This window comes from Cryptococcus depauperatus, chromosome 5, assembly GCF_001720195.1.
Source record: "Cryptococcus depauperatus CBS 7841 chromosome 5, complete sequence".
Lineage (NCBI taxonomy): Eukaryota > Fungi > Basidiomycota > Tremellomycetes > Tremellales > Cryptococcaceae > Cryptococcus > Cryptococcus depauperatus.
The window spans coordinates 544216-564030 of record NC_089472.1 but is presented as its reverse complement, the minus strand read 5'-3'; the positions used below and the strand labels follow the sequence as shown (position 1 = coordinate 564030).

At 44.6% G+C, this 19815-nt stretch overlaps 4 protein-coding genes across 4 annotated transcripts; 2 read left to right on the top strand and 2 right to left on the bottom strand.

Annotated features, from left to right (window-relative positions):
• Positions 1 to 40: 40 nt before the first annotated feature.
• L203_104355 (uncharacterized protein) lies at positions 41 to 3229 on the bottom strand (the record flags this gene model as incomplete). The annotated part of the gene is made up of 13 exons (XM_066213742.1): positions 41 to 99; positions 159 to 260; positions 312 to 406; positions 462 to 519; positions 570 to 674; positions 727 to 974; positions 1023 to 1206; positions 1267 to 1336; positions 1385 to 1703; positions 1753 to 2044; positions 2100 to 2209; positions 2256 to 2353; positions 2402 to 3229. 13 exons carry the CDS (start codon positions 3227 to 3229, stop codon positions 41 to 43), a joined length of 2568 nt encoding a protein of 855 aa, XP_066069839.1.
• A 3227-nt stretch (positions 3230 to 6456) lies between these two features.
• L203_104354 (uncharacterized protein) lies at positions 6457 to 12690 on the bottom strand (the record flags this gene model as incomplete). Its single annotated transcript, XM_066213741.1, has 15 exons — positions 6457 to 6939; positions 6999 to 7119; positions 7171 to 7275; positions 7328 to 7375; positions 7430 to 7606; positions 7656 to 7677; positions 7733 to 7878; positions 7937 to 8480; positions 8530 to 8644; positions 8704 to 8991; positions 9040 to 9128; positions 9178 to 9589; positions 9643 to 9948; positions 10004 to 10369; positions 10414 to 12690. The coding sequence occupies 15 exons, from the start codon at positions 12688 to 12690 to the stop codon at positions 6457 to 6459; spliced, it is 5499 nt and encodes a 1832-aa protein (XP_066069838.1).
• A 732-nt stretch (positions 12691 to 13422) lies between these two features.
• L203_104353 (carbamoyl-phosphate synthase arginine-specific large chain) lies at positions 13423 to 17142 on the top strand (the record flags this gene model as incomplete). The annotated part of the gene is made up of 6 exons (XM_066213740.1): positions 13423 to 13705; positions 13755 to 14338; positions 14386 to 14627; positions 14678 to 16360; positions 16414 to 16936; positions 16996 to 17142. The coding sequence occupies 6 exons, from the start codon at positions 13423 to 13425 to the stop codon at positions 17140 to 17142; spliced, it is 3462 nt and encodes a 1153-aa protein (XP_066069837.1).
• Positions 17143 to 17784: 642 nt separating this feature from the next.
• On the top strand, positions 17785 to 19413 carry L203_104352 (uncharacterized protein; the record flags this gene model as incomplete). Its single annotated transcript, XM_066213739.1, has 3 exons — positions 17785 to 17993; positions 18045 to 18705; positions 18766 to 19413. The coding sequence occupies 3 exons, from the start codon at positions 17785 to 17787 to the stop codon at positions 19411 to 19413; spliced, it is 1518 nt and encodes a 505-aa protein (XP_066069836.1).
• Positions 19414 to 19815: the final 402 nt, after the last annotated feature.

The following is a 19815-nucleotide window of genomic DNA, read 5'->3' as shown; positions in this document are numbered from 1 at the left end:
GATCACCGTACACATTGTCCGTCATGGCGTTACATGTCTATCACTCAGAATTTGCGTCTTCATCTTCCTCATCATGGCGTGAAGAACGTTGAAATAACCCTACAAACACGTTCAATGTCCTGTTTTGGAAGCCAAAAGCTGTAAACATATAAACGTACTCATGATATCATCCATGGTCAACTTCATCAATCCCTTACTCGCTTGGCCCGACAGAGCTGCATTGGCAAGTTCTCTCTTGTTATCTTGCAGAGCTAATATACCTGCATCGCATGTTAACAGTGAATGCCTATCAGATGTTTCAAAGTACTTACGATCCTCGACAGTTTCTTCAATCGTGAGCTTCCAGATGTTTACATCCCGTTTCTGACCTAACCTATGAGCTCGATCAAAAGCTTGTTCTTCCAAACTATGTACACGTTACTAAATCAGCACAAAAACGTGATGGCCACTAAATCACTGACGCAGGGTTCCACCATAAATCCATAAGAATGACATTATTGCAGCAAGTTAAATTTAGGCCTAAGATTATCAGCTCCAACAATCAATCAGAGAACAGCAAGTCTGTTTACCTGTACTACCCGCTTTAAAAGAGATGAGGATAACCCTAATTTCTGCATGAGAACGTATCTTCTCGAGCGACCCTTGTCGTTGGTCATTTCTCATAGACCCGTCATCTATGTTGATTGTTAGTCGTGAAGTAGCATCAGAGGAAGGCAACGATCATACACCTGACATAAGCAATACGGTTACTCTTCAAAAAAGGTTCAATCAGATCGAGAAAGCTCGTAAATTGAGAAAACACAATAGTTTTTTCTGTTCCTCCGCTCTTCTCCTCTACTTCCAATAAAAGCTTGAGCAACATGCGAATCTTTGCACTTGTAGGTGGTAGTCCCCCAACGGACTCAGATTCTCGACGGACGCTTCGAGCTATTTTGTCACATGCTTTACAAAACTCTGCATCAGTGGTTTCCAATCTACAACACATCAGAATTTTGCTCATGACGAACACAAGATCAGCTTACTTGACAAAACACATCTTGCAAGTTTTGCCCTTAACTACCCTGAGACCACCTAGTATATCTGCCAACTCGTCCGCCTCGTCCCTCGTGCTTGTTGTATCTAACGTAATAGATGCAGGAATTTCGTCAGTAATCATATCGGCATCACTGTTCATCGATCTGGTTACAAGAGAAGGATGAACACAAGCTAGAGATGGTATCAGCAGACATGCAAGCTTTTGGTTCGAGCAAATGAACTACAACGCACCTTGACGTAAACGTAAGAGCAAAGTCAATACTGAAGTGTAGTTTGCATTAACTGTCCCGCTTTTGACAAACTAAAACTTATTGAACTCGCATATCTTTTGAATATAGCTTAAGCTTACCTTGTTGAAAGTTAAAGCTGTTTTTTGTTCTAAAGCGTCATAAAAAGCTCGCTCATCTTCATCGAAAGCACACGCCAAAATTTTTACAGTCCTTCCTGGAAGATTGAGAATTTTCTTGCCATCTATTTCTGCATTTTTTGTTCTTCTCAACATGATAGCCTTTAACACAACATGTAATCTCTTCATCGCTAGCTTGGTGCGACCATCTTTGACAAGTGAAGATATACGTTCTTTAAAGACATGCCAATCGTCGAGAGGTTTTGCTCTGAGGAACAGAAACAGAGAGAAAAGCTCGTCTACATTGTTTTGAATAGGAGTACTATAGATTGTTAGGGATTATCAGATTTGCACACATAAAAAGAATTCACCCAGTCAAGCACCATCGATATTTTGCCCTCAGTGCTACAGCCGCCTTAGCTGCCTTTGTATTTTTGTTCTTGATGTTTTGCGCCTCATCCACAACCACCCTCAACCATTTTGTTTGAAACAACGCATCCATGCTAATTTTCTTTCTCGTTGTTCTTCGCCCAATTGGAATGTCGGAATCTGAATCCTCATCTGAGCGGTTTTGACCTCTGTTGCTATCCCAAATACCAAATTCAGAAGCAAGAGTTTGAAATGTGGTTATCACTATATCAAAATTTTCTAGTACACGGCCGGCTACGTTTGTTGTCAATGATATTGTTCAAGTCGTACAGAGAAAATTTGTAGATACACTTGGTTCGACTGGCTCCATGATGTGTAGTGATTTTTAACCTTCCAGGCTGGGTCTTAGTTTTACATTCGGTAGCCCATTGTTCCATGACTGCGAGAGGAGCCACAATGCTAGATGATATGAGATTTCTTGTGCATTAGTTAAAGACTGACTTACAGAGTCCCTGCTCTGAACCCAGCTTTCCTGTCTGCCGCTGTAGGCAACCCTTCCATTATTCTGGCTAAAGTCTGCACTGTTTTACCAAGACCCATATCCTGATTAAAGTTAGCCAGCATCTCACTTGTGACAACATGTTAATTCACATCGGCCAAGATACCGCCATACTTTCTAGCCTTTTCCCTCTGTTTCATCCATCTGACACCTCGTACTTGATGAGGCATCAGCCTGATGTCTTTGGCAAATCCCTCAACCACATCTTCCCCTTCTTTCACTCCATCATCTCCGATTTCATTTTCGCCATCGCCAATAGCTCCACTTAGCAATTCCTGCATGTGCTGGTCGGAATCGCCGTTATAGCGAACGAGATCCTCAGCTGTAATAGGTACAGAGTTAATATCAAAGATCTCGCCTGGATCTTCATCTTCAGCTGCATCATGTAGTTTTGACTTGCTCAAAGCAGGAATAGTCGGCTTTTGCGCCATTCCAGGATTCACGCCCCCATCATGAACCCAGGATGGCCAACCGTTGATGTAGCCATTCGTTGAGAATGCAGATTGATATGTAGTATTAGAAAAAGATTGTTTTGGTTGAGAAGCAGTCCATTGCCTGAAAGCATTAGGTGTTGCAGGCTTGATGTAGCTCGTATAGTCCTTGGTAACGGCGTTTGGTTTAGCCTTGGAAGGTAACGATGAGCCAAAAGATGAATCATTATACTCAAAGTGAGTAGGCAACATCTGTTGGTTGTTCTTCTTGGTTTCCACAAGAGTATTCCCACCAGTAGAGGCATTTGGTAAAGCCGTTGTAGCCGGCCGGATAGATCCAGAGTTGTTGTGATAAGAAGTCTGCCGACTGGGACTGGATATGGAGTGGTGTGTCTCCGATGGTGATGGTGTCTCTTCTGTGAGATTGATAACTTGACGTCTTCCCGCCGGAGGCGTATGTATCTCATGGATCTCTATAGATTCCATCATGCTCGATAAATGATAGACTGAGGAAAAACTTAGTCCCAAAATATAAAGAAATCAAAATCTATCTTTGATTTCTACATTAACAATCTCCGTCGCGTTGTTTATCATTTACATTCTTACGTAATAATCTTCTTTTATACCCTTATCTTCCTCATACTTATTATTTCAATCAAGTTCATCTTTGAATACAATAAATCTATTCTTAGAGGCAGATAAGTGAACAGGATACTGAGAGTTTTTCAAAGCCGCTATACTGCTCCGAGAATAGTCTGCATCGCTTAGACACAACGAATTCTCTCCTATCCAAAGTCAATTCATCTACTCATTGCAACTTGCTTGGAAGCTCACACATCGTCGTTTTCAACTGTTTTTTGAGCCTTGAATACGCAGGATGGCTATTCAACTGTCAATTTCGCAGACAAAAAGGTTAGAATGCTGGTATGTCAAGAACAAAACTGTCTCATAAGGTGTCAGGGAAGATGAAAAGTGTCAAGAATTGAGGCAAAGCTTGGATTAGGACTGGAAGGTCTTGGGACAATGGGAGCACCACCAAGATGTTTTAGCTGGGCTAGAAAAAGGCAGCCACCCTTATTCATTCTCTGGGACCTGTCAACTAAAAGCTCTGCTTTATATCACTCTCGGATTCTACGGCAGTTAACCCGATTTTGGTTCATTCACCAATGTCGCTTGGCATACATCTTATACTCAATTCTCCTGATCTTTTTCCGTCCAAGGGACCAGGAAGAGATGACTAGTGTACATTATCTTGACAATAAGCTGCTGAGATTACAGAGGTTATCTCTGCCCTCGAATTCAAAGAGCATCAATGGTTGGTTGCGAATAAGAGGTAGACATTACGAGCCAAGACGATTTTAATCATGACAAGTGACTGTGTACAAACCTCTTCTTCGACAGCCACAACCTAGTCGAAGAATGGTTATTATACAAGCTATACACTTAATGACAACGATGTGTTGCACATGCAACATGAAGAAATCAAGGTAACGGCGATAAACAAGTTTTGGATGACCATTTCTTGCAATCCAGCAGGTCGGCAATGATTCCAAACCACCTAGCTTTCGCTCTTGTTTTGCGTCGAAACTTTATACCGACATACACTCTAGTAGTCAATTACTAGCGAGACACGAGTAATCAAAATGATGAGGTTGTTGACTCACTGTAGGAAGATTCTGTTGACAGAAGCAGAGACAGCATCTGGTAATCTTTTCAATCACGGCGGATACGAATCATGATGCCAAATTTGTAAGCTTTTCCACATGCATCCTTGTACCATCTGTATCCCATTTCTCGTATCGTAAACACTACCAGCCGATTTCTCTAGCATTCGTCTTTGAGCTGGTAATTTGCAAGTGCTACCTTGCTCTCTTGAGAACTATACAATCCACAAGACGATACGCCATAGGTTGAGAAGCAAAGATACGAAACCAAGTCCTTGATTAAGAACCATTGATCTTACATACACTTTCTGCCGCGATAGGAAGCCATTCATTGTTGGTGACTTGATCTATGCATCCCACAATATTGAAACTAGCACCGTCAGTTGCAGCACCCGTCTTACGGGGCAAGCTACATGTCAAGTGGTATCTCACCAAATGGCTGACCAACGTTGCGGACACTCGTATCGACAGACCTGTAAAAGAATGCTACGGTGTTGGCCAAATACCACAGTCCTCAACCGTACGTATCCATTTCATCTTGTCAAAGAACAAATTCGAGCCACCTGGAATCTTGAGACGGTACCGCAATACGACGAAGGCGATGTTGCAGCGAGCTGTGAATACCATGATACAAACTGGAGAGACGTCCCAAGAGGATTGACGATACGCAGGACTGAAATGCCATCTTGTGCATAACCCACTCTCCATCTTTTGCTGCTTTCGTTAATTCTTTCAACTTTGAATAAAGACGCAAGTTTATTAAGAAATTCAAAAATAAGATTGTTGCATTGTGACTTTCTAGCCAACCTGTATCTCGGAAATTGAGGGATCTCCGTGAAGTATGTCTATCGAGATTACGTAATGGATTTTGAAACATATTCACAAGACGGATGAATTAGATATTTGGATTGGAACGGTCAACGTTGCAACTTCTCCAATAGCTATGCATAACTAGTCTCACTGCCAAGCCAGGGCTCAACTATAAACCCTCGAGACTTGTTCAAGTGCTTACCCGTTGTTACTTCTTGTGGTAGAGGCGTACGTCCCATACAAATCGTCGTCGTAAACATTCTGGTCGTATTTCACTCTGTAGAATTCTGTCCTCACACGTTCTTGGTACTTGTCGCATATATTGCGCCCTGTCTTCCAATCTGACGGCTTATTGGATTCTGCCAATTCCGTTAAATTGGCTATTTCAGACGTAAAGCTCTGCGGAGCATCATCCTTGGGCTGCAAACGGAGCTTGTCTGATAGCTCTGCTCCCCCTCTATCAAACGCGGTTACGTTGCGATTCCATTTGTTTACTTCCCTCTCCAACCAATCCTTATATCCGACTATGTCAACCGCTGAATCTTTGGAAGTATTGCAGAAGGCGCAGAACCAGCGTTTTGCGATGAGTTGGAGTCCATACTGTTGACTGTATTCCGAGTTGTTCTGGTATAGGTATGAAAGACTGTAGAATGTGATGGGAGTGGCAACAGACGAATGCTCTACTTATAACCTACGCCGGTAGTATTAAGGCGGATCGATTTATAAAAGGATGCTCCAAAAGACGGGGCTTCTCTGGATGCCTTCGTATGTCTTCGAATACAGCTTCTACTTCTTGTCTAGGTGGAGTATGAGGGGTGCTTGACCGTCGGCATACTCATTGCGAGGGGAAGGTTGTTTCGAGGTCTTCTGCTTTGTGTCATTGGAAGTCTGGGTAGTTTTGGGAAGTGGTTCCAGTTGGAGGTGCGAGTTGAATTTTATCGTTACGACAGACAGCTTGGCTTGATAGTGTAGAGGCGGCGGGTAGCGAGTAAGAACGTAGGGCGAGGGCAATAAAACACAACAGATCATAGAGAGTTGGCTAACTGGTCTCCAAGTGGGCACTGCGTTAGGTAGCTATAGTAGGTATGCAACACGGATGAGAGTATACTGAGAGTGATTATGGTCATTTGAAAGGGTAAATTTGTTCAGAAATCCATGCCGTCACGGCTAAATGGATACGCTTGTCTCATACACCGTTGCAGTTTTGTTGCAGTTAAAGCAGAGCCAACCACTATACACGACTCAATCGTAGCCACCATATCCACCAGCTCTTGGCCCAGAGCTGTAGCCACCGCCTTGAGCCCAAGCTCTTATAGCACTCGGACCATAACCATAGCCTTCTTGCCCTTGTCCGTGTTCTGGTATGGTATAATTGGCAGATGCGGAATTCTGCTGAGGATGCCCCATTTGCTGATGGGCAGGCATATAAGGCGCTTGAGTGACTTGAGATGGACCATACCCATTGATAGAGCCTGAGTCCCGTTGCCGGATAGAACCACTGTCCCTAGAGTACCCAGAAGAGTTTCTGTAATCCACAGCGCCGTTCTCGTTATTATGGCCATCTTGTTGATAATAGTGCGAGGTATGATTAGAATACATTCGAGCATGTGATGGAACGTCCGGATTGGATAAATAACCTTGAGAGATGTTTTGTTGTTGAAACATATTGGGATTTGAATGGAACTCGTTAGATTCAGTCGTCGTGATAGATGGAGGGCGTGCTTGCTGTGAAAGTAAGATTGTGTCAGTGTTATCAAGCAAGTTCTGGTGACGGAACGACATACTCTGATTTGAGGAGTGGCATGCCTTGTAAGGGGAGGAGGGGGAACATAGTTAGAGTCATAAACATTGGATGCCGGGTTCAGCAAGGGGTTATTCAGCAAAAGCGTTGGGCTGAGTTCAAAGCTAATTTTCACATTAAACTTGTTTATGTTCATAAAATGAATCCAGGCTTACACGTTCTGACCAATGGGATGCAAGCCTCTGCCTTGTCTGTAATCTGTTGCTCTCTGGCAAATGTGAATCTGGGGCTCCTGAATTTTGGTTTCATCTCCATATCCACTTAGCTCCCAGTCAGATTGTCATGTTTGTTACCGTCACAGTTTCGACTCACTGTTTGCCAGGATTGAGTACGGGTGGGTTCTTTTGTCCTCCCAGGCCACTTTGCAGATAATTAGTCCTGCTTTCATGCTTTATTTGGATGATATAAACCTACTCCCAAGTACATCGCAAGTCTTTTCCAGTGTAAATTTGCAACAGCTTGCCAGTATCAATGTGCCTAGTTTCAATAAACTGTCCTGATATGAGAAGAAGGTATGGTGGATGGAAAGCAGCTGTATCATGGCGTCCTTCCCATTCAATAGGTCGGCAATCTCGGGAAGGGTCACCGTATCTATGAGAATATCAGCCGCGTGATCCTCCCGAGTTGAAAATCTATTGACCTTTCAATATACAGGCCGAAAGCTGATAGGAGCAAGTATTAGTGAAGATCATTAACTTCAAGTTGAAAAGTGCTCACTATCGTAAACAAGCAGAAACTCATTTTCAGTCGATCTGAACATTCCAAGTGGTTTTCCAGTATCACACTTTTGCTTCAATTCAGAGAGAATTGGTTTCTCTCTGAATTTTGCAGGATCAAACACAGGAATACTCCCTCCTTGAAGACTAGATAAAAGTCAGCGAGGCAAAGGGTTGTACAACAATGTCCAAACTCTTTACGTACACTGCAAGGTCCATCGTCTCAAAGCCTTTTGAACAAAGGATAGCCAATTGTCTTTTTAGGAAAGTAACGCCATAAACCTCAGCAGGCAAGTAAAACATTTTGTAAGGCCTGAACCACTCTGAAGTCCTTCCCAAAAAGCCAAAAGGTCTTCTCTGCCTTGCTGTATCTTCCATGTTTCTATTTAGTACTGGTTCCAAGATCTTGAATACGCTTTTTGTAGCTTCTACCTTCATCAAGACGACGAGCGTACGGCCTTCTAATCTGCCCACGGTGAAGGATGTTATTTCTTCCTTTGGCATAGAAATCCTCTCAGTGGTTGTTTTGACTTGCTTCTGTTCTTTGGTAGGCACCAACGCCTCAAGTTGATAAGCCACAAGTGATTTGTCAGATAGACATAAGAATATAGAGAACTCTTCCAAAACTGCGATACTAGTGACGTTTTTGACATGAAGAACTTTCCGTAACGAGCGAGCATCGCCGCGTATACCGATCCAGACACCGTCTTGGCAGCCAACGGCGACCAAACGCCGTTGATCTATAGTAGCTGTTTTATATCAACATAATGACAAGTCTACTCGGGGCGCGTTTCTTACCAAATGGACAACTACAGGTAACTCGGCCTGTAAACTGATCCTCCTTATCTTTCGGTACACTATAATTAGGAGGCATATAGAACGTATCAACACTAAGAGGGTTGAGTTCAAATACCTGCAGTATTATCAGCAATTTGAAGTGGCAGAGGTCTCAAAACAAACAAAACAACGGACCTTTCCAGCATCATCGACTTCAGACCTAAGCACCTTTGCATGTTGCAGTCTTTCTTTCCATTCTTCTCTTGCCACATAACTGTCTGCCCAAAGCACATAGCTTCCACCACCAAACTGACCTTGCTCCTGGCCGCCGATGAACGATATGGTAAAAGGATAAAGCTTGGAGGTGTCAGATTGTCCGTCAGCAGAGGGTTCGTGAGAGGTACTGCCAAAAAGACGATTGGTGGTACGTTGACGTGGTGGATCACCAAAATTGCCAAGCGTGAGAAGTTCAAGAGGTATTGGCTAAGTATGATTAGCATTAGCAAGACTCGGGGGGGAATAGCTACTTACGCGTCTATTGATGATGTACTGAACTTTGCGGTGATCCTTTTTCGAGGATCTACTTGATCTGCTCGCTCTTTCCTCCTTGGTGAGCACCACTGAACAAATTTCATCAAAGCTGTTCTCATGAGGATTGAATATACACACGATAATGATCAAACAACAGGACAATCAATTCTGTCCAGCCGCCACCGATACTCCCTTCCGGTTGCCTATAAACTCTACCCTTATGTATTAACTCTCTCATTGGGTTTTCCAACTCCAAATCCCTGACCATTCTTGGTCCAAACCGGCTTCCGTCAAGAGTCTTTTGCATACCCCACAACTCCACTTTCGCTTCGTTCAAGGCCACACCCTTTTGGGTAGCCTTAGCCAGATCCGAGATAACCTCAATGACTTGAGGTATCTGGTCAATGTCAGGATGGTCGGGGGGACCTGTATGTTTCAGACATGAAAGTATATCGGAAAGGAGTAATTGATATCGCAAGAGACGGGGAATTGGACGATTGATGAAATGATATATATCTTGCCTGTTCGTGGCAGGATCTCTCATACAATCCTATGCATTTATGAGCTTATGAGTCTGGTGAGTTGGTCGAGTATACAGCTCACCTTCAAGAATTGTGCAAATTTCGGATTGTTTCTCTCTTCGTCTTGGGCCTTGGCTTTTGCTATAGGGTAGTGCGTCACATATTCCATATACGCCTCCTGCCAATTCAACGCGGCATCGAAGATGAGATCAGATATCATCCCGACATTAGGATGCTGTTGTATTTGACGATGTTGTAAATTTTCCAGTAGACGAGAATGAACTTCAAGCAAGGAACGATAGTTGTGAAACGCGTCATCCAGAAAAACATCAAGGCGATTGCGGTCAATGATAGGCGAGTCAGCACTACGAAGACCATCTACAAAGACCTGCATTTGGTTAGGTGAGCGGAACTCGTCACCCTAAGGATTGAAAGAAGCTCACAGAATCGATAGCTTCCAAGTCGGCGACATATTCCATTTCGGTAGATATAAGTTCCCAAATGTGCATTTGTCTTTTCATTTCTTTCTTGTCCATTGATTTCCTGGCATCTTCGTTGACCAAATCATACCATTGTAATTTCCCTGCCACGCCTCTTCCTTTACTAGCGTGGAAAAGTTTGAGTTGAGACAACGAAGAGATGTCCTGGATGGCTTGAAGAGCTTGATCTAAGAAGTCTCTGTCAGGGTCCGCGTCGTCTGTGAGATTGAGAATGCCTTCGATTAGGGCAGGATAGCGCTGAAGCTGAGCAGACGGACGGGTTAAAAGATGTTTGATATCTCGACGCCGGTCGTTCTCTCTAACTACGCGCTACTTCTTGTTAGCCTAGTACGATAACCGCATGAACCACAAACCTCAGCATAGAGTCTGAATTCTGTGTTCTCCTCCAATTCCTTGGATAGGACCGCTTCAGCCTGAGGTAACCTGCCAGTATATTCTGGAAATACGTTCCGCCACTCAGTAGCTGCTTGCAAGAACAAGTCTCCGACAAAAGGGATGATTGATTGTTCCCTCGTTCTAATTGTAAATTCTTCTATCAGGCTACGGCTGATATCACGCAATTCCAAGACGCTATGAAACACCTCATGGATAAACCATTCTCTGTGCGATGGATTGAGAATGACTGGGGGGTCGGCGATGCGAAGGTTAAGGATAAAGAGAGACTCCATGGATGAAAGCTCGGCTTCATAAGCGACCTCTGAGCTGAGAGCTTGGCGGATGATATCCTGCCGTGAGATTTCTCGTTGTGACAGGTTCCGGAATAATATTGGGTCAACACTATCTTTCCAATCTCCCTGTTTCGCACTAGCAGGCGTTGGAAGCGGGGTAACTTCCTTGCGAGGCAAAAACGTATCTGGCGCAGTCTTGTATGGGCATCGAGGAGCATAGCACCTACTGTCACCTGTACAGGACGGAGAATAACATTTTGTAGCCATAGTCATTAATCCCATTGGTAATTCTGAGGTAAGTGCGTCTCCGCCAGAGCCCATGCCCTCCATCTCACCCATAAATCTGAAAACATCATCGGAAGAGTCACGCAAAGGCTTAATATCCCAATCTACTTCTACAAACCAGAGTTGGTTTTGTAAAGACTGGGCTAGAAGAAGAGCAAAACGGCGATCACTCGAATCCTCGCGTGTGTGGAGAGGCAAGAGGTTGTGAATGGTTGTAACAATATCCTTGCCAGTAAAGGATCCAACCCAAGCAATACCGGCTTTGATATGTTTGGCCCTTGAAATTTTGTCTCTTAGCTGTAAAGCCATCTCGCTCAAAAACGCTGGTTGAAAGAATCTTCCTTCATCTACTTCTCCCTCTGCCTCATCTTCCTCCCACTCTTCATCCTCGTATCCACTCGGTCCTTCATGTTGATATCCTCCTTCAGTGTCCAAGGAAGTAGAGTTTCGATGGGACTGATGAATCTGGAGTTTCCGTTCAACCCAATGAGACGGAGTTTGTGTCTGTGAGGTCCAGGACGGCGAGAGGTCGGCTGAATCTAGCTGTGAAATTGGAGAAAGCAATGATGAAGATGAAGTGTGTCTAGCATGAGAAGGTATAGGTGTAACAGGAGATGTTGTTGAGTCTAGGCTCGTGATTAAGTCGTGTCTTGCTCCAGGGCCGTGTCTAGTAATACAGGAATTATCCTGTATAGGATGTGTAGAGTACAACCCCTCAATACTTTTTTCCAAAGTAGAAGGAAATAATTCTTCACCCTCAAGTCTCTCTCCCCTCGGCGTGATCACACTCTCACCATCAGCTTTCATTGTGACTGCGCTTACGGATCTATCCCTATTGTGTTGGTACTTCTTTTCATGGGCAACACCGTCGAGCCACGAGTTTTGAGTGGGCGTGGCCCTTCTACTATTGATCTCTAGATCGGGGGTTTTCAAAGCTCTAATGTTCTGTTCCGAGAAATGGTTTCCATATCGCTCTGGAACAAGCAATCCCTCCCAATCATCCAACCCACTGATAGTCAGATCTGGAGGTTTCCTTGCTCTAGATTCGTGGGTAGAATGTGACGCAGAATAGTTGGTTGTCTCGTAGGTGCTTTGTTCGGACGATACCGATGGATCAAACAAGGCTTCAGATCCGTGTCCATAACTCGAGGGAGTCGCTGATCTAGTGTCTAGTGACGTAGAGCTGTAACTGCCCGTAGAGGGTTGCCTAAATGAATGAAGCTTACCCCGGGGCGGTGGGACATCGGCATACCCTGCCCCTCTTAATAGAGGCGGATTCTCGTCAACGGGTTGTGCAGAAGGGATATTTGGAGGTTTGGGGAGTGCACGAGATCCTCTAGGCCCTTCGGGTCTCGATGAAAGTCCAGCTGGCTCTGGAAGTCTAGGCAGAGCACGTCTTCCAGATACAACAGGTGCTTGAGTCGAGTGGAAGCTACTTGTGCTGATACTTGGATTAGGCGACACCGCGCGGTAGGCAACCGGAGAATCAGCTACAGCCATAGTATCCGACAGGTTAGGCAAAGGCCTTTTGCTAACTGTTTCATCTGTAGACGACGCCGAGGTTGATGAGCCGAATTCTCTCTGAAATTCGCTGGGAATCCGAGATTTGGACGGTTCGTCCCGTGGAGTTGGCATGCCATGTTGCTTGAATCCTTCTAGTCGTTCTTGCCCATCCATAACCGTAGTCGGCCTATTTTGGCATAAATGTTGAAGAAAAAAAAGAAGAAGAACGAAATTAAAAAGCAAGAGATGTAGCAAACTTTGATGATAAATGATACGAAAGGGTTGTATCAAGGCTACAGTGGACAAGGACACAGCTTAAATACTTGTCCGGACATATAAACAAATACCAACTTAACATCGACATACATCCTACAATTCTTTGGAGTAATAATCAACGTGAATCTAGGTGAAGCAAGAATAGTTAAAAGCTAAACATCAATATTAGATATATGTTTGGCCAGTATTTCAGAGTAATGGCCAATGACCTCTGTAAAAAGGTCATATACTGGTATCTTTAGAGTCATTGGTGAACGTCTCTGCCTGTTAAATCCTGTTCCATGTGCGTCCGCCTTGCACTCTCTTTAGTTTTGTGGTACATTCTCTAGAGTCGCGTAGGTATACATGAGGTCTATAGCAACAGTGGATAAGAGAAGAAACAGAGAAGACAAGTAGACATTTATTGAAATACAGAGGGGAACCTCCACCTACCTTCATTTTAATTACATCCACGTGGCGGCCACATGGCATAAAGTATTTTTTTGTGATATTTTTTCGTTTATGTCTGACTCGTATTAAGATATAATTATTTTCATTTTCATTTTGTTTCTTCTTCCTTTCTTTCTATTTTCCTCTTGCCGTTGATCTATACCCACAAAAGGGCCAGCGCCCGCTATCCACTGACTCGTCATGCTTCGTACGCTGCCACGCGCAAGAGCGCTTATCCGTCCTACGACATTTGCTTTCCATCGATCTCCTGCCCTTTTGACCAGAGGCTATGCCGTTGCTACCCCTGCTGTTGGCACTTATGGCCAAGTAGGCGAAGAACCCACTCTAAACTCTCCCTCTGAGATCGCCAGAAAGATTTCTGCCAAGGTCTTACCAAAACTCGTGAAGCCAGATGTTAAAAAAGTGCTCGTTGTGGGTAGCGGTGGACTGTCTATCGGACAAGCTGGAGAGTTTGACTATTCTGGTAAGCGATGGTCTTGAAAGCTTACATAGAGGCTGATGTGGTTTTGTAGGATCTCAAGCTATTAAGGCGCTTCGAGAATCAAACGTCGACACCATCCTTATCAATCCCAACATTGCTACTATCCAAACTTCTCACCACCTGGCTTCAGAAATCTACTTCTTACCAGTAACTGCTGACTACGTTGCCTATGTGTTGGAAAAGGAACGGCCAGACGGTATTCTCCTGACTTTTGGTGGTCAGTCTGCCTTGAACGTTGGCATTCAGCTCGATAAAATGGGTGTACTCGAGCGTCTCGGTGTCAAAGTTCTTGGTACACCTATCCGTACTTTAGAAGTCTCTGAAGACCGAGACCTTTTCGTCCAGGCGCTGAATGAGATTGACATTCCTGCCGCTCAATCTACAGCCGTTTCGACCATCCAGGCTGCTCTTGATGCCGCAAAAGAAATTGGGTACCCAATCATTCTCCGATCAGCTTTCTCTCTTGGAGGCTTGGGCTCTGGTTTCGCTCACGATGAAGAGGAATTGAGGAACTTGGCGGCCAAAAGTCTGAGTCTGAGCCCGCAGGTATTGATTGAGAAGAGCTTGAAGGGTTGGAAAGAAGTTGAGTATGAGGTTGTCCGTGATGCTGCAGATGCAAGTCATTGTATATCATTACAAGTATCTTGACTGACATAACTTAGAATACAATTATTTGCTGCAATATGGAGAACTTTGACCCTCTTGGTACCCACACTGGTGATTCAATCGTTGTCGCTCCTTCTCAAACTCTTACAGACCAAGAATATCACATGTTGCGGTCCGCTGCTATCAAAATTGTACGACACGTTGGAGTCGTCGGAGAGTGCAATGTCCAGTATGCTCTTGACCCCGTGAGTCAGGACTACCGAGTGATTGAGATGAACGCTCGTCTTTCACGATCTAGGTGTGTTTGACTATAGCAGGTAAACAAAAGTTGGTGCTGACCTTCTTCAGTGCCCTCGCTTCAAAGGCTACTGGCTACCCTCTCGCCTATACTGCTGCCAAGATTGCTCTTGGACATACCCTTCCTGAACTCCCCAATGCTGTCACAAAGACTACTACCGCTTGTTTTGAGCCTTCTCTTGACTATATTGTCACAAAGATCCCTAAATGGGACTTGGCCAAATTTCAGCATGTCGAGAGGAATGTTGGGTCTGCCATGAAAAGTGTCGGTGAGGTCATGGCCATTGGTCGAACATTTGAAGAATCCCTTCAAAAGGCTATCAGACAGGTCGATCCCAACTTTACAGGGTTTGACGCCTATTGGAAACCCAAGGACATGCACGCTGCTTTAACTCAGAACAATGATAGACGATTGTTTGCTATTGCTCACGCAATGCTTAATCTCGGCTATACAGTTGACCAGCTTCATGATCTCACAAAAATCGACAAGTGGTTCCTGTACAAGCTTGAAAACATCGTCACTGTTTACAAAATCCTTCAGTCCACACCTTTCGATAAGATTGATCGCGAATTATTCTTAACTGCCAAAAAGACCGGTTTCAGTGACTTGCATATCTCGCAATTGGTTGGCGTCACTGAGGCTGAAGTACGTACTGCAAGGAAAGCTGTTGGAGTGACTCCTTTTGTCAAGCGAATTGATACCCTTGCTGCCGAGTTCCCTGCGTATACCAATTATCTCTACACGACTTATAACGGTTCTACCCACGACCTTGAGTTTGACGAACATGGAACCATGGTCCTAGGGTCTGGTGTTTACCGAATTGGATCGTCCGTCGAGTTTGACTGGTGTGCTGTTACTTGCTCTCGAGCTATCAGATCTTTGGGAAAGAAGACGATCATGATCAATTACAATCCTGAAACCGTCTCTACAGATTTTGATGAAGCCGATCGACTCTACTTTGAAGAATTGGGATGGGAAAGAGTTATGGACATTTATGAACTCGAGGGTGCCGAAGGTGTTGTTGTTTCCGTTGGCGGTCAGCTTCCCCAAAACATTGCTCTTCGTCTCAAGCAAACCGGTGTCAACGTTCTCGGTACCGATCCTGAGCAGATCGACAATGCCGAGGACCGACACAAGTTCTCCTCCATCCTTGACTCTATTGGTGTTGATCAGCCCGCCTGGGTTGAGGCTACATCTCTCGAGTCTGCTAAAAAGTTTGCCAACAAGGTCGGTTACCCTGTCCTTGTCCGACCATCTTATGTTCTTTCCGGTGCTGCCATGAACGTTATCTGGGACGAAGGCCAGCTTGATGAAAAGTTGACCGCTGCCGCTGATGTGTCTCCGCTTCACCCCGTCGTAATATCTCAGTTCATTGATAATGCCCAAGAGATTGATATTGATGCTGTGGCTCATGAAGGCAAGCTCCTCGTTCACGCTGTCTCTGAACACGTTGAAAACGCCGGTGTCCACTCTGGAGATGCTACGCTAGTCCTTCCACCTTTTTCTCTTCAACAAGATGACATGGATAGGTTGAAGGAAATTGCTTCAAAGGTTGCCAAAGCGTTCAACATTTCCGGCCCTTACAATATGCAAATTATCAAAAAACCCAAAGAGGATGGCAAGGAAGCAGAACTCAAGGTTATAGAGTGTAACCTTCGAGCAAGCAGAAGTTTCCCATTCGTATCTAAGGTCCTTGGTAAGAACTTTATCGATGTTGCTGCTGCTGCTATTATGTAATGAATACACGCTTTTCTGTATCAAGCTCGAGCTAACTGTCAACTATTAGGGGCCAGGATGTTCCCGAACCTGTCGATTTGATGAAAGAACAGCGAGAATACGTTGCCATCAAAGTGCCTCAGTTCTCATGGACCCGATTGCCTGGTGCTGATCCCTTCCTGGGTGTCGAGATGGCTTCTACCGGTGAAGTTGCTTCGTTTGGCAAGGACATCCACGAAGCCTATTGGGCTGCTCTTCTTTCCGTCAATGGATTTAAGCTTCCTAAGGTCAATTCTGGTATTCTTCTTGGCGGCGACATCACCCGCCCAGAACTTCCTATCATTACCAAAAATCTAGTCTCTCTCGGTTTCAAGTTGTATACATACGACTCCAAAGTCGAGGAATTCATCAACAATCAACCATACCTTGCTATCAAGAAAATCCTGGTGCCTGTCAAAGACAAAAGAAAATTGAGAGAAGTTTTAGAGGAGAACGAGATTAGTTGTGTGATCAATGTGTCTAGGTCTAGGGCTGCAACAATTCAGGATGCTGATTACGCGTCCAGGAGGGCTGCTGTCGACTTTGGTATTCCTGTATGTCCTCTTATTGCTCAGATTTACGGGTACATGCTCATCAAGGGACTCCCAAACAGCTGATTAACAATGCTAAACTTGCCGTTCTCTTTACAGAGACTCTTCAGAAAAAGTTTCACCAGTCTCCATTGCCCTATGTTGAAGGTCAAAATCCGCCAGAAGTCAAGTCTTGGAGGGAGTTTGTCGGTGAGGAAAGGGCATACTGAGTATCAAACGGGTGGAAGTGAGGTGGTTGGAGTGCCATATGGGTAATAGACACCACTTGTACGGACCGTACAAAGCAAGGAGCTGTAGATTATACAAAGGTTCAGGCTACCCAAATGACTACTGAATTTGTTTGGAAATGGATTTTCCTTGGTACACGTATCCAAAGTCTCAACTCTGGCCAGCAGTTTTGCAATGCGCTAACTTTGGTGACATGCTGATAGAAATAAAGGAAAGGTCATTTAGAATGGAAACATTGAATCGAACCAAGTTCTATCTTTCCTTTCACAGCAAAAGGGTTGGTGTACTGGACAGAGAAGGTGAGGAGATAGGATATGACTTGGAAGCGGTATAATCGAGTGACGGCCGCAAAAAGCCGAAAAGATGTAAGGAAGGACTAACTGTTGATAGATCCCAGAGAATCAATTTAAACAGTTGTCTTCTATTCCACCTGCACACTCCTCACCCAAGCTGATTCCATCCGAATGCCTTCCATTCAAAGCCCCGAGATCCAACCCAAAATCTAATAGGAAGCCGGTTCCACCACTTCACGAAAGAAGGCCACGGCATACTTTATCCATCATCGATATGTATTTATCCAAGCATCAGCATTTCTACTGTACCACAACATCTTTCCAAACACCATGTCGGAAAGAGAAATTTCCTCTCAGCCTGCAACCTCTACCGACCTCGGGCTGGCAGATTATCTGACTGCTATCAGCGAAGCAAAGCTCACAGTCCCCGAAGAAGGCCCTGCTAAAATCACAGGGACCAAACTGAACGATTTCCTCAGCAAATATGGGACTGAACCATGTGATAAAACAACATTCAACGGCATCACGAAAGAGATTGGGTAAGTATCTGGATCACAACTTGGCAAAAAGCTAAAAACCTGGATGGCTAGGAATATTTTATCAAACGGCAGTATCATGATGGAGATACCCAATGAAAACGCTTCAAACACACTCCATTTACATATGAGCGGTGACACCAAGTCTCTTCGTTTTTTGAATGACCTACAAGCCCCTATGTATACGGAAAATGATCACCAAGGACTCATAGCTATGTCAACTCTTCACTCTCTCGACCGGAAGAGTACCAGTCCCTTGTCCGAGGCAGACTATACTGCCCTCATGATGTCTCTCGTCCAAACTGGCCTACGCCACGCCGGCTCGAACAACGCCATCTTTACTAACCCTCTCGCCAAGGTGAGGAAATGCGTACAAGAGGGCTATACACAGCAGCAAGAGGCCGGACAAGGCTCAAAAGAATTTTATCTCAACTTGCGTCCCGTCATGAACGTCGCCAGGCCTCCTCACGTATCGAATATACTGAAGGAGGACGACGTACGTCAACTGCGAACCTATCTGGAATCGGTAATGCGAGATGTGGAAAAGACAGATCCGAGGCCGGACAATTCAAACACCCAACGTAAACTTATTTACTACAATACAACTTCACCTTTGGACGATCCAGCATCCACAGGACTTCGAACAAGAATGGATAAGGCTGATAGGGCCATGATGAGCCGTACTAGCTATACGTCAGACGATATTATAAGACGAGTGAGTGGCTGTGATTTGGGAGCGCTCTAGAGTTGCAAAGGTTGACATACCATCGACCAGATTCAAAAGCAACACTCTGAGTTGCTAGACGACGAGGCTGCTCAGTGGGAGGAATCCAAGAAGCGATTCGTGAGGACCCTCAGGTTCAATCCCCTGGATACCCTTTACAAGTTTAACGATCAATTCATAAAAGGAGCCAAGGGAAAAGACTCATTCGTTGCATACCGTACGGATTTTCCAGCGCTTGCTCCGCCTGAATTTCTTAAAGAATATAGGGAACACATGGGAGAGAGTGGCCTGTTGTCGACTGGACCTAATACCGGTAGATTCAAGGGCAGAGAGATGTGCAGACCAACCGAATATCTTCATAGCAATGATCCAGACGTCCAGACGTTTATCAACGCTTGCATAAACAAACGGGGAGAAATTGACAGTCGCGGCTATGAGCCGACTCCAACAGAGATTGCTACATTCATGCCGAAAGAGTTAAAAGCTAAAGTCAACTTTATCTTGGATACCAAGGACAAAGAGAAGGTTAAGAGAGAGCTGGGGATAGGGAAAGATACGGTCACCGTTGCAGATATTTATGGACAAACCGATCCTCTTAGGTATGCGATGAGAGGTATCCAACACCAGTTCCCAGAGCGGTTCCCAAACATGAGTCGTGAAGAGATAAGCTCGCTTCTTCCACCCAGAGCTTATAAGTAGTATATGGCACAGAAGGACGATGATAGCAAGTTAGCCGGGTCAGCAGCGTGATTATGTTGGCGGCTTGCAGTGAGAGGGCGCATTAGAGCTGGTTTCGTTAGGATTCGTAGAGACGATGCGACGTCCGTTTTCTAAAAATGCTTTCATTCCATTCTCGAAATGCATTACGATTTCACTTTTAGAACTTTTGATACTGAGCATGGCAAACCAGCGTTATGGTTTCGCTGTTGCTTTTGAGAAAAGGCGGCATCTCTTGTAGTCATGTTGAGTGATAGGAAAAGGTTCTTAAGCATCACTAGACGGATTCCGCTTTTACTCTCCGTTTACTCTCACACACCCAGCAATGGATAATCCATACATGACTTGCTACATATTAAATCATTGTGAATACAAACTGGGTAT